The sequence below is a fragment of the Rana temporaria genome, chromosome 2 (genome assembly GCF_905171775.1).
Source record: "Rana temporaria chromosome 2, aRanTem1.1, whole genome shotgun sequence".
NCBI lineage: Eukaryota > Metazoa > Chordata > Amphibia > Anura > Ranidae > Rana > Rana temporaria.
In genome coordinates, this window is record NC_053490.1 from 469150718 (window position 1) to 469164093 (window position 13376).

Consider the following 13376-nt stretch of genomic DNA (forward strand, 5'->3'; position numbering starts at 1 on the left):
TGAATTTGATGCTAAAATAATTGGTTCAGTTATCGCAAAGTGTATTTCTAAAGGCAATTTTTATGTCGGATAGAGCAGGGAATGGTTAGAACCCCTGTCAGGTTTTCTTTTACATTTGTGCACCATTGAGATTTTCCTTAACTTTCTATTCTGCAGACACAAAACATAAAGTAGGGGCTTGTTTACACAAGCTTCACCCTCTCCACACCACCGTTCTAAAACCATATGCACTGCACTCGATTACAGGGTGTTTGGGATGAGGCCCTAATCAGTTAAATGGTCGCATTTAGTGGTCAGTCCTGCCCACTAAAGGAGACGGGGATAGATGTTTGATGTGTCGCTATGCAAAGATCATGGCACAGCCTAAATCTCTTCTTAGACAAGTGTTCACTGGAACAAGTTTCCCCACTGAACCAAACAATTGGAAATTGCCTCAATTCCTGAGAATTGTTTTTTTCCCCCCTTAAACAGAGAGAGTAAATCTTCCTAGCAGGTACACAAAAAGCAATAAAAAACAAACAGGGGTTCTATCCCTCTCACCACTTTATCCAAAACCTAAAACAAAAACGTGACTTTAGATACAGTTTCATTCGTCATGACCATTAAAGCTGGACTTCAAGCAAACATAAAAAAAGGGACACATTAATGCAGGTCTGTAGCAATAAATAAATCGGGTGCATTTATTTTTTTGATGCAACTATTGCAAGTACCCAAAATTAAACTTCCTATTAGTCTCTTGCAATTCCTGTATAGAACTCAAACTGACAATAGGAGCGGCAGCACTGGGAGCCAATCAGGTGTTCTGAGTGAGCATGGGGCATCATCATTCTGCTGCCCTTCCATTCCTGTCCCATCTGAGGGCAGTGCTGTGCTAGCAGCGCATCGCTCAATTGAGACAGTCGTGTTATCACCCTGGCTGGGTGGCACAGCTGGGAAAATCTCTGGGCTTGTTCAAGAGAAATACATGTTGGGGGAGGGGCTATTTACAGAGTCTGTCCTCAGCCCCCCTTCACAGCACAGTCTCCCTTTTATATCAGTGTCCTCAGTTCCCCTTTACATCACAAGCCTATTTACAGCGCAGTCCCCTTTACGTTAATGTAACGGGAACTGCTCTGTAATATGGGCACTGTAATGTAAAGGGGGGCTGTGATATAAAAAGGACAGCACTGTAATGACTACTGTGCAGCCTCCTTTATATTACAGTGTCCCTAGCAATCACAGCCTCCTCCATCACAGTACCCCTGCAGTCTGCGCCGCCCCCCCCCCCCCTCGAACATGACACTTCCCCATTCTAATGTCTGCCTCCCCTGCACAGGACTCCTACCTTTGGCAGGACAGAGGCTGTGATCAGTCTGTGTGCCCTCTCCCAGCTCCCCCGCCCGCCCAACGATGTCAACCTATCAGCAGGGCAGGAGGAGCTCTCAACTCCGATCTGCAGCTCCGCCCGCCCCCTGCCCAGCTAATTGGGCGAGATTGTGGGCCGGGTAGGCAGAGGAGTTGGGCATAGCCACACAGCAGGAGGTGAGTGGCAGCAATGGCCTCTGATAGCCCTGTGCGAACCGCAGTTGCTGCTTATCTCCTGCTGTGCAACCCGGTCATTAACAGGCCCCGGACTGACACTGGTCTGTGGCCGGGGGTTGGGGACTCCTGCTCTAATGTTACAACATGTAAACAAATGTATGCGCTTCAGTGTAAATGCATAGCAAGAATATTAATTTAATATGGCCAGTGAAATATATTTATGCACAAATGTGTGCATTTACGCATGTTTTTCTGCTCAAAAGCACTGCTGTGTTTTGTTTAATGTGATTTTGTTTGTATAATTTGTCTGTATTGTCTTAATGTTGTTTCCATCTAAAAAAAAAAAAAGGGTCCGATAAAAAAAAAAAGCACCACTCAGAACGTGTTGTTTTTTTTCTGACTGTTTAAATACATCTAAAAACATAGGCTTACATAGAGGTGCTTTTAAAGTCATAAAAAAAATAAAAAAAGCTAAAGACCTGGATAAGTGTTTTGTTAAGCTCTGTGTGCATGAGGCCTAAAACTCAGAAGTGTCTGTAGTGCACACCCCAGTATATTGTGCAACAAACTCTTGAGGTGGTGCAATTCATCGCGAGATACACTAAGGATGTCCCTTTTTTTTATTTTTTATTTTTTTTATTTTTTAACAGTCACGTTCAATGATACGTGTACTTTTAACATTCTGAGCCAACATAGCTGCAAGGACAAGAACCATAAGGTGACAAGGCATACACCTTTTCATTTTCCATAACGACCAGGGAAATCCCCAAATCCTCTACCTAAAGTGAATCCACATGGCAATATCCAGGCAATCGGGTCACCCAGGCATTGTGCATTGCACAAGTGTGTGAAACTGGGTGCCTATATTGCTACTTTACAGGGGGGTAAAACAAATAAAAATTACAATATCTTTTAGGGTTAAGACTTTTCTGAAGAAAAACATTCAAAAAACAAAAGGGTAACAAAGCAGAACTAAAAGTTTTCTTCCATGCAAAAAACTCTGAAATTGCAATGTAAAAATTGTACACGTATGCAAAAGAAAAGGGCAAGCAGACAGCAAAGAACTTGATTCGCGATTCAATTTTTTTTTCTTATGGACACCGTGCCAGTCCTAAGGAGCTGCGGGCAAGAGTTTTTAGGCAAGGCCGCAGCTTCGGCCTAGTCTGCCGTGATCCTGGGAAAAGGCCGCGGACTAGGCCGAAGCCGCGGCCTCGCCTAATAAGTCCTGCCCGCAGCTTGCCGCGATACTGGAAAAAGGTCGCGGACTAGGCCGAAGCCGCGGCCTCGCCTAAAAAATCCTGCCCACAGCTCGCTGCGATCCTGGGAAAAGGCTGTGGCTTTGGCCTAGTCCGCGGTGTCTGGCCTCGCGGCCTTTTCCCAGGATCGCGGCTTCGGCCAGGTCCGTGGAGCGCGGGTTCTATGGAAAAAAAAATAATAATCGATTTGGTCAAAATCTCAATCGATTTGACCTCCCAACTCGATTCAAGATTCAAATCTATTTTTTCCCCAGCCCTAATAGACAGCAGCATTTAGTAACAAGAAAAGTAACAAACGGCTGATAAAATAGCAGTACGGGTGGGGGTTAGGGTGGCGATACCACCCTATTACACCCCCAGAGAAGAATAAAAAAAAAAAAAAAGAATAAAAATGTTTCCCACTGAGACATTATTGTAAGGGAATGATTGCATGACTTCCCCAAAGGGCAGCAGAGCCTTCCTCACCTCCCAACTTTTCTGAGGAACAGACTCTATAAAGATAGCTTAGACATAATAGGATATATGAATAATGCAAAAGGTAGCACAAATTGAAAGTATTAATGAATACATCTTTTTTACCTTGCAATTTCAGAGCTTTTTTTTTTTTAAAGATATATTTGTCCCACTTTAAAACCCAGAAGAATATTTAATATAAAAAAATATGCATTTTAACACAGTGTTAAAGTGTGCAGAACAGAAAAGGCACTTACGTGGAGATGGCTCTCTTTTGAACAAATATATGAAGCATGAAATGAAGTACAGCAGCAAATACTATTCCAACGAACAGGAACTTTCTCATGACTAACAAACCTAACAAGAAAAAACAGACAGACAAGGACAACACAGTTATCATTTTGTAAACACAAAGTTCTGAAAGAATTAATAATAGTGCACATCAATGGTAGCAGGAGGGACTCTCTAAGCTAGCAGTGCTCTGAGTAGAACGCCTCATGTAAACAGAAAAGTGGCATTTTTCATGTCTAGTGAGTAGAAGCTCTAAAAGTTCCCTTGATGCCGGAGTTCATTCTGATTTTGCTTGCTGCATGCTTGTTCTTGGTACAAGACGGAAAGAATTAAAGCCACAGACAGACTGCAGAAGCAGCCCCCAGATGTCTCAGGAAACTAGTGTGGGTCCATGAGAACTGCAAGGGCTATTTGCTTGTTTAGCTTAGGGGTCAGTAAAGCAGGGATCGACAAATCCCGGGCGCCAGGTCGCCATGGCGACTAGAAATAGGGTCCTGGCGACTTGGCTTGGAAGGGGGGCAAAAAAAATTTTGTGAGCTGGCGCCATCTGGTGGTGGCCGCTGGTATTACAAGTTACGCATTACACGTTAAACAGCAATTATAATGTAATTTTTCACTATTTCACTGCCATCTTCTTCCCTCTAATTAGAACCCCCAAACATTATACATATTTTTTTATCCTAACACCCTAGAGAATAAAATGGCGATCGTTGCAATACTTTCTGTCACGCCGTATTTGCGCAGCAGTCTTACAAGCGCACTTTTTTGGGAAAAAAATTACACTTAAAAAAAATAAGACAACAGTAAAGTTATCCCCATTTTTTTTTATATTATGAAAGATAATGTTACGCCGAGTAAATTGATACCCAACATGTCACGCTTCAAAATGATGTCCGCTTGTGGAATGGCGACAAACTTTTACCCTTTAAAATCTCCATAGGCGACGTTTAAAAAATTCTACAGGTTGCATGTTTTGAGTTACAGAGGAGGTCTAGGGCTAGAATTATTGCTCTCGCTCTACCAATCGCGGCGTTACCTCACATGTGTGGTTTGAACACCGTTTACATATGCGGGCGCTGCTCACGTATGTGTTCACTTCTGCGCGCAAGCTCGTCGGGACGGGGTGCGTTTTCTGGCTCCTAACTTTTTTAGCTGGCTCCTAGATTCCAAACAAATTTGTCAACCCCTGCAGTAAAGCATGTTACGCTTCCCTGGCAGACGGCGTTCCTGCATGCTCCGGTGGTGGACTGTCTCTTTGGAGTCCTCACATCCAATGTAGGGCTATGCACCCTGCATCAGTCTTGATGATGTCAGTGGAACTTAGACCTTCGGAGCATAAGGAGAAACTCTGCAAAGACTGGTCTAGCAGTGCAGAGGACTGGGGTAAGTAAATCTGACTTTCTAAATCTCCCACACAGAAACAGCCTCACTGCAAAGGAGAAGTTCTAGGTTTTCTAGAATTCAGCTTTAAAGTGGTTGTAAAGCCACTGTGTGATATTGCTACAACCCCCTCTGCTACATTAAATGACATGTCCAGTGTATGCTTTTTAAAAATAAATATGCCGCTGTATACCTTATTTCATAGCACACGTGACCACTTTCCGCTCTACCTCTCCTGATCTGATAACTACAGCAAGAGGTGCTGGGAATCCCCCGCTGATGTCAGCCAGGAGGAGAGCGGCAGGTGGTGTGGCGCTATGAAATAAGGTATACAGCAGCATTTATTAAAGAAAAAAAAAACACACATACACTGGGCATATCATATAATTTAACACAGTGGATAGTAGCAATATCACACAGTTATGATAGCAATGGGAGGGGTGGGGAGCAGATCGGCACTGTCACAAGCTGACAGGCAGGGAGGGAGGGAAGAGGAGAGAAGGAGCAAGACGAGGAAGTGGGATGACAGAGGCATGTAAACTGACCACGGTATTATGGACCAGCGGCCATGATAAAACGTGGTCAGTTTACAGAGGGATGGGCAGCACCAAGCAGGATTAACCAGGTATTGTAGATGATATAAAGGGTCAAATTACACAGCGAAAGCACTGTGCTGTTATTAGTGCTTTAAAAGCATTTTGTTTTTTAAGGGTTACAACCAACCACTTTAAGGCCTTCTCTAGACCCATGTCTGCATGTTTTCCCTTCCAGTACTATACAATTCAGGATGGAAAAAGGTACATCCCTTAAGCTGGCCATACATCATACAATTTTCTTATTCAATCCCTTTTAGATTTATCTTCAATTGTGTAGTAGAGGGGCCTGCCTGATTGCCTACAAATTTAATGTGTTTAGATTTGACCTTCTATTATATAGTTTTGGTAAATGTGAAAAAAATTGTATAATGTATGGCCAGCCTTAGTCAGAACACATAGGGGTGCTGTACCTCAGCACCCCTATTTTCTATAGTTTAATTTACCACACCAAATACATGTCATTGTTTTCCCAAGAGGTAAACTGTACTCTCTGCTTACAGCAAAAGGTGCCCAACATTTTGAAGCTCGAGGGCCACCTAAGCGACTTGGTAACAGGTCGCGGGCCACAATGAGCGGAGCAGGCGGATGGCAGGTTTGTGTCCGCTCTGCATATGCAAAGTGGATACGGACACAACCCACTATACTAAAAAAAAATTCTGATGCGCTGCGGTTTACCCGCACCTCGGGTGCAACGCAGTGTACCTTTGGCTTTCCTGCACTTTGTAACAGACTTTCATTGTATTGTGCAGGTTTGGTACACTTTCAGAAAGCTCACCAAACACGCAGGTAATAACAGAAGTCTATGGCTCAGTGCAGGTAACTCGTAGGTGCGCTGCTCTGCATCTGCAGGTCAGTTTGAAAGCAGCCCAGTAACCACTGCAGAACAGATATGCCCCATATATACCCTGTGATTTTAGTAATAAACTGACCTTTAATAACAGTATTCTATTCTATTCCATCCCAGAGCAGGAGGTTGCGGGCCACATCAGAGGGCTTCGCGGGCCACTTGTTGGGCACCCCTGGCTTACAGTATAAAAATAATCAACAATGCATACTAATGCTTTACAGGGAAAGTCTGTTGTACAGTCAAGGTTTGTGTGGATGGGTTTTGAGCTTCTGTCATCAGTTTGAGACAATTCTAAGCCAATTCAGAATTTATTGACAGGTGCAGCTGACCTTCCTAAAACCTGCTTCAAGCGGATTGTTCATTCCAACAGACTTGTATGAGAATTCGAAATCCTGCTTGAACCAAGCAAAGTCTGATGACACAGGTTCTGAGAGGTATATGAATGCTTTTCTTGTACACTGGAGGGATTTCACAACATAAACACGCATTTAAAAATATAACTAAACGGCAATCCTTTTTTTCTTCGTTTTGGCGAGTGGAGAAGGAATTAGAACCCCTGGCAGTTTTTTTTATTGCCGTCTGTGCCCCCTCTAGGGAGATTCACCCTCTATTTATGCAGTTTATTGTTCTCACCAATAGTGAAAGTGAGGGAAATCCCACATTTTGGGTTGTCGCCAGAACTGGAATAGAGGAAATCTACCAATGGGGACATTAAATCTGGTGACAACTAGGGATTCCCTTACTTACTCTTTTGGCTATAGGAGAGGAATCAAGGAATCAAAAATCTCCACACCAGAACACAGATATAAAAATAAAAAAAGCTGCAGCATGGAAAAGTACCTATTTTCAATATGATATTATATAAAAAAATCCCAATTTTCACTTTTGGAAAAATAAAAAAAAGACCCCACACTAAAAAACAAAACAAAAAAACATTCACATATAGCACTACGTATGCACAACTGTATAAGGATGTAAAAAAGGGGGAAAGGACAGGGAAGGGATGAGTGCAAAATATCCACTAATATGTATAGAGAATAATGTAGATTCTCTAAACTGATCTAATACCCAAATGGGTTGTGTTGCTGTAATCGATAACTGTAATAACAAAGTAAATAGGATGAAAACGGGGTAGGGGAAATTTAGAAGAAAGAATGGGGGAATTGAGTGAAAGGGAGGAAATCAGCCAATGAGGCTTAAAGGGATTACTATAGGCAGCACTGTAGTGATCAATGGTAAGGACAAAGATACATTTTAATAAATTTATTTGTATCAAAAATATGAAAAATAGGCATTAAATATTACAAGTTACATAATGGGTACTAGGTTGCCATAAAGATAAATTGAATGTGGCTACCTTAAAAATTCAGATAAACACTAAAAATTAATGGACAAGACAGAGACAAACATTTAACAAAAAACGTGATCCGGACACGTGGTGTTCAGACCGATCATGTATTGACACTCAAAAGTATATGAATTTTAGTGCAGTAATCAAATAGTGGGATAGAAGCAGAAATGCAATGATTATCCACTCTGCAAGATCAATAGAGTGTCAATAATAAATGATGGGGCTGAACACTGGCATGGTGGAGGACAGGAGGTAGGAGGGTTAGGTGAGTTGGGGTGGATATGCACGAAACATGCACATATTGTTGGTCGACTTTGCGCTTGATGGTTTGTTAGTTCACAAAGAGTTCAGTATTCAGAAGTTTTGGCAATAATTGAAATTAAATTATAATAATTAGTGAAAAAAGAAAGAATTGTATTGAACAACTGGATATTGATCATTTGTCAATGTGACATTTAGGAGAGCACTGATAAATTGCCTAGTATTGGTTAGTATATGTAAACAAACCAGTGGTTAGTCCAGGGAAATGAACATGTACTAGGCAATAATAATTGGTGTGCCAGCAGAGGAGAAACGGGATCAATCATGCACAGAAAGAAGTCCAACCCGTATTAATGTACTGAACCAAACACCAGACTCAAAGATAGCAGCTGGTAAGAGTGTTGAGAAATGACATGACTGGCCGTCCCATAGAAGGGAGGCTAATACATTACCAGTCCGCTGCTTGTGGAGTTAATGGGATAAGTCCATCCATGAGATGCGGCTTTTGTCAGATCCACTCTGGTGCTCTACTTATTGCTGGCTGGTTAGTTGCGATGTGCAGTTGTCACATCAGTGACATGCCGTACCAGGTTCTGTGAGGTGCGTTCATCCCTTGATAGTAATCCACTTAAGGTCTCCTCTGTGCCGTATGACGGCTCCCGGCATCAGGCGCCACTTACCGGTCGACCAAGACCATCCATCCGATGCGGATGCCCGTAGGCTTCCGTCCTCCGTCCAGCCGGACAAACTTCCGGGGTCACGTGATCACGTTGTTTAGGTGACGTCAACGCGTTTCGCCATGCGCACTGGCGTAGCTTCGTCTTGGACGTGTTAGGCGCAGGCAGCGGTGCTTTAATTTATGCAAACCGTTTGTCAACGCCCATCACCAATCGGGAAAAGGGAAGTACAACTGTCCTGTTGCAGCCGTGGTGGGCAGCTTGTGTTGCTCTTCAGAGCCATTTATTGAGATTTCTTTTTCTCTTTTCTGTAACTTGTTCCGGAAAGAAAAAGGCCATCTTCTAAATGAAGAGATACATCTCCAGATCAGTCCATTTTGGCTATGTTTCTCATCTATGGATGATTGGAGAAAAAGAAAAAGAAAAAGACATAGGGAAGGGGTAGGGGAACATACACTGGGATAGACAAAAAAATGAGGGAGGGGAGAGGGGAAGGGAAGACATAACAGGGGAAGAAAAATAATAAAATACAAAGAAAAGGGAACATCCTTATAGTGAAAAAAAGCAGCATATATGGCTTATTGCGATGATAGTTTTTCATTTTTCAGAAAACCCAAAGTCAGCAATCCAGAAGAATATATATAGGGATGCTTGTAGTTGGGTTTGCATAAAAAATGGATGTAGAGGTCAGGAGTGAAAATAAATAAATAGATTATATACAATAAATATAGGAAGGGGTGGGTGAGCATGTTCAGAGGGGCATATTTTACAGTGATTTAAGTTGGGGTCCATTATCAACAGTGGTGTGGAGCCACCGTCGGTTAGAGATGGAATTCATTAATCAGGGGTCTAGGAAGACCTGCAAGTTGAGTTCTGTGTTTAGTCCTACGGGCACCAAGGATTTTAAATGGTATACCCACCATTTCTCTTTTTGTAATAGGATGCGATCAAAGTCGCCTCGACGGTTAGGAAGTTTAAGGGCATATATGCCTTTAACCGTCAGGCCATCCGAGCACCTATTGTGGCACTGTGCAAAGTGCCTGGCGAGAGGTTTCTCAGGTTCTTTCACTTTTTCGTTTATTTCCCTTAGGTGTTCGCCCAGACGTACACGCAAGGGTCGTTTAGTTTTTCCCACATAGATTTTGGGACATGGGCATGTAATAAGATAAATGACACGCGCTGTCGAGCAGTTTATTAAGCTCCTGATTTCATACGATCCTTTACCATGGGCATCAGTAAAACTTGATGTTCTGTCCACATAGGGACAAACCTGGCATCGGTTACAGGGGAACATACCGAGTGACCTTGGATAATTAGATAACCATGTGGTTTCAGGTTCTTTAGTAAATTCTGATCGTATTAATATGTCTCCGATACTTTTGGCCCGGCGGGCAACTAGTTTTGGAGATTCACCGACAAAGTCTGTCAGGACGGGAGCATTTCGTAAGATACCCCAATGTTTTTCGAGGACCTTACGGACATTGTCCCATTGGGACCCGTATGTGGTAATGATTCTGATGGGCTCTACCGTCTCATGGGAGATTTTGTCGATGGTTCTCTTTTTGGTAAGGAGGTCCAGGCGGTCACGTATCGCCGCCCTTTTTCGAGCTTTTTTAATTTGTCCGTGGGAATATCCACGTTCACGAAAACGTGAATATAATTCTTGACTTTCGCGCCTGTAGTCCTCTGGATTTGAGCAATTCCTTTTGATACGGAGAAACTGACCCACCGGGATCCCATTTTTCAGCCAATTAGGATGATGGCTAGTGGCATAAAGTAAGTTATTTGCTGCAGTATCTTTACGATAAGTACATGTATGTAATTTTTTATTTTTTAGTGTTATTTGTAGATCCAGGAAGGACAGTTTCTCCGCATCATAGGTATATGTTAAATGTATATTGCGTGTATTGGTGTTTAGTTTCAGCAAAAAAAGTTCCAAAAGTTCAACTGATCCCTGCCAGATCATCAAGACGTCGTCGATGTACCGCCACCACGTGCGTACGTGGCGGCGGTACATCTCGGACGTGTAGACCTCTTCCTTTTCCCAGTGGCCTAAGTGAAGGCAGGCGTAGGCTGGTGCCCAGGCTGCTCCCATTGATGTCCCTCTTATTTGATGGTAATAAGAGTTCAAAAATTGAAAGTTATTGTTATGCAATGCAAAATGGAGAAACTCCACAATAAATTCGTTTTGGTGTCCTGAGGCTGGGTATGCAGATTCGAGGAAGGTTTCAACCGCTTTGATACCAATCTCATGCGGGATAGAGGTATATAGGGACTCTACATCGATACCCACGAGCAATATATCATCTGTTTCCTGAAACTTGTCAAGCTCATTTAATTTCGCTAGCACATGCTGTGTGTCTTGAACGAATGACTCTAAATCAGTGACCAATTCCTTGAGGAGTAGGTCCAGATATTTACCTACTCTCTCAAGGGGTCCATGACAGGCAGACACGATAGGTCTGCCTGGGGGATTATTCAGGCTTTTATGGACTTTTGGTATGATATAAAACGTGGGTATATTGTAGTCGGTTACTACGAGGTAGTTGTATTCTTTCATGGTAAGTAGCCCCTCATCTTTAGCTAGCTTCAATTTGTGGTTCAGTGTGTCAACTATCCTTGGTAAGGGATTTACGTCCAGTTTTTTATAGGTTGAAGCGTCGCTTAGCAGACGTTTGGCCTCACATTCATATTGATCCAATTTGAGAAGGACGACGTTGCCCCCCTTGTCGCTGTTCTTTATTACGATACTGTTATTGTTCTGGAGTTCTCTTAGTGCCGTGCGCTCGCTACTAGTAAGATTGTCCTTAGTCTTGTGTGACCAATCTATTTTTTCCAGGTCCACTTGGACCATGTCCAAAAAGAGGTGTAACCACCTATTTTTAGAGATGGGGGGCATTTTAAGTGACTTTATTTTAAGGTTAGCCCGTCGTACTGTAGCCAGTGGTTCAATATTTGGGGTCGAATTCTCTTCTAAGAGAGAATTCAAAATGTCAAGGATACGTTGATCTTCCGAACTGATAATTTTAGTAGTTCTATCCGTCAGATCATTTCTAATATACAGTGATCGAAAGAAGACTTTTCGTAAGAACAAGGCAATGTCTTTGAAAACGGTGAACTCGTCCATATTGGACACCGGAGAAAAAGACATGCCCTTCTGAAGCAGGCTAAGATGGTCTGTAGTCAGGTTAAAATCTGTGAAGTTAATAACCTTAAGATCTGCCAAGTTCTCCCCCGATTGTTGGGAGGAGTCTGATATCAGTTTTTCTTTTGACTCCTGGTGTAGGTACGTTCCTGTGATGTTTTTAGGGGGCGAGATTTCCTGGGAACTGATTTTGGGGAGAGGTTTGGAGCAGTGTCCTGTGCCCCTCCCTCTGGATCTAAAAAAATAACCGATTTTATGGGGTCGTCTTCAGGGTCGCCGTGTGTTTTATTACGGCGTTGCCTTGATTGTGGTCGTGAAGTTCGTCCTCGTGACTTACTTCTTCCACGAGGGATAGTGAGATCAAAGATCTCGTTTTTTTCGAAGTCTGTAAGGTCACGCTTGTATTTCCCCTGTTTTGTTATTTTTAAATTGAGTTGGGCTTTGTCTATGTCTTTTTTAAGTTGAGTGTTTTGTTTTTCAAATTCTTCCTGATCTTTTAGTGCCTCTAAACCTTCAGCACTGGCCGTGATGTCCCGTTGTATTATCTCTAACTGTAATTTTTCCTCCTCAACTATTAGTCCCATTAGTTTGAGACCATGCTCAATACAGAGTTCCTTCCATTTAGGAAGGAAGGTTTCTGTGTGTAGATGTTCAGCTGGGATTACTCGCTCTCTTAGACCTCTCGGAATAATCCGTTGGGATATGTATGTTTCGAGGGAGGTTACATCCCATTTCCTATTTAAATGTTTAAGTAGCAGTTTTTTGTGGTCTTTAAATTTGTTTTTTATTTCCTCGTTTTGATCGAGGGTTTGTGGCGTTTCGCTATTGAAAGCTGTTTGGATCTCCTGATCTATCTCATCACCTAACACAAAGGCCATATCCAATCCAGGAGGAAAAATGGAAAGAAATTTGTTGGTTAATGCCTATATTGAAAGTTTTGTGGATTTGCTAGAAAAGACCATAGGGGTCAAATAACATAATGTATGTAAAAAAGGGGGAAAGGACAGGGAAGGGATGAGTGCAAAATATCCACTAATATGTATAGAGAATAATGTAGATTCTCTAAACTGATCTAATACCCAAATGGGTTGTGTTGCTGTAATCGATAACTGTAATAACAAAGTAAATAGGATGAAAACGGGGTAGGGGAAATTTAAAAGAAAGAATGGGGGAATTGAGTGAAAGGGAGGAAATCAGCCAATGAGGCTTAAAGGGATTACTATAGGCAGCACTGTAGTGATCAATGGTAAGGACAAAGATACATTTTAATAAATTTATTTGTATCAAAAATATGAAAAATAGGCATTAAATATTACAAGTTACATAATGGGTACTAGGTTGCCATAAAGATAAATTGAATGTGGCTACCTTAAAAATTCAGATAAACACTAAAAATTAATGGACAAGAAAGAGACAAACATTTAACAAAAAACGTGATCCGGACACGTGGTGTTCAGACCGATCATGTATTGACACTCAAAAGTATATGAATTTTAGTGCAGTAATCAAATAGTGGGATAGAAGCAGAAATGCAATGATTATCCACTCTGCAAGATCAATAGAGTGTCAATAATAAATGATGGGGCTGAACACTGGCA

The 13376-nt window shown here is 42.1% G+C and overlaps 1 protein-coding gene across 6 annotated transcripts in view; it reads right to left on the bottom strand.

The window, feature by feature from the left end:
- The window catches only part of ST3GAL6 (ST3 beta-galactoside alpha-2,3-sialyltransferase 6), a 220123-nt gene that overhangs the window by 86445 nt on the left and 120302 nt on the right, over positions 1–13376 (bottom strand). For all 6 annotated transcript variants that reach the window (XM_040338708.1, XM_040338710.1, XM_040338709.1 and 3 more), the window contains one exon: positions 3488–3587. In XM_040338708.1, coding sequence (XP_040194642.1) covers positions 3488–3587 — 100 coding nt within the window. The remainder of the gene's footprint in view (positions 1–3487; positions 3588–13376) is intronic.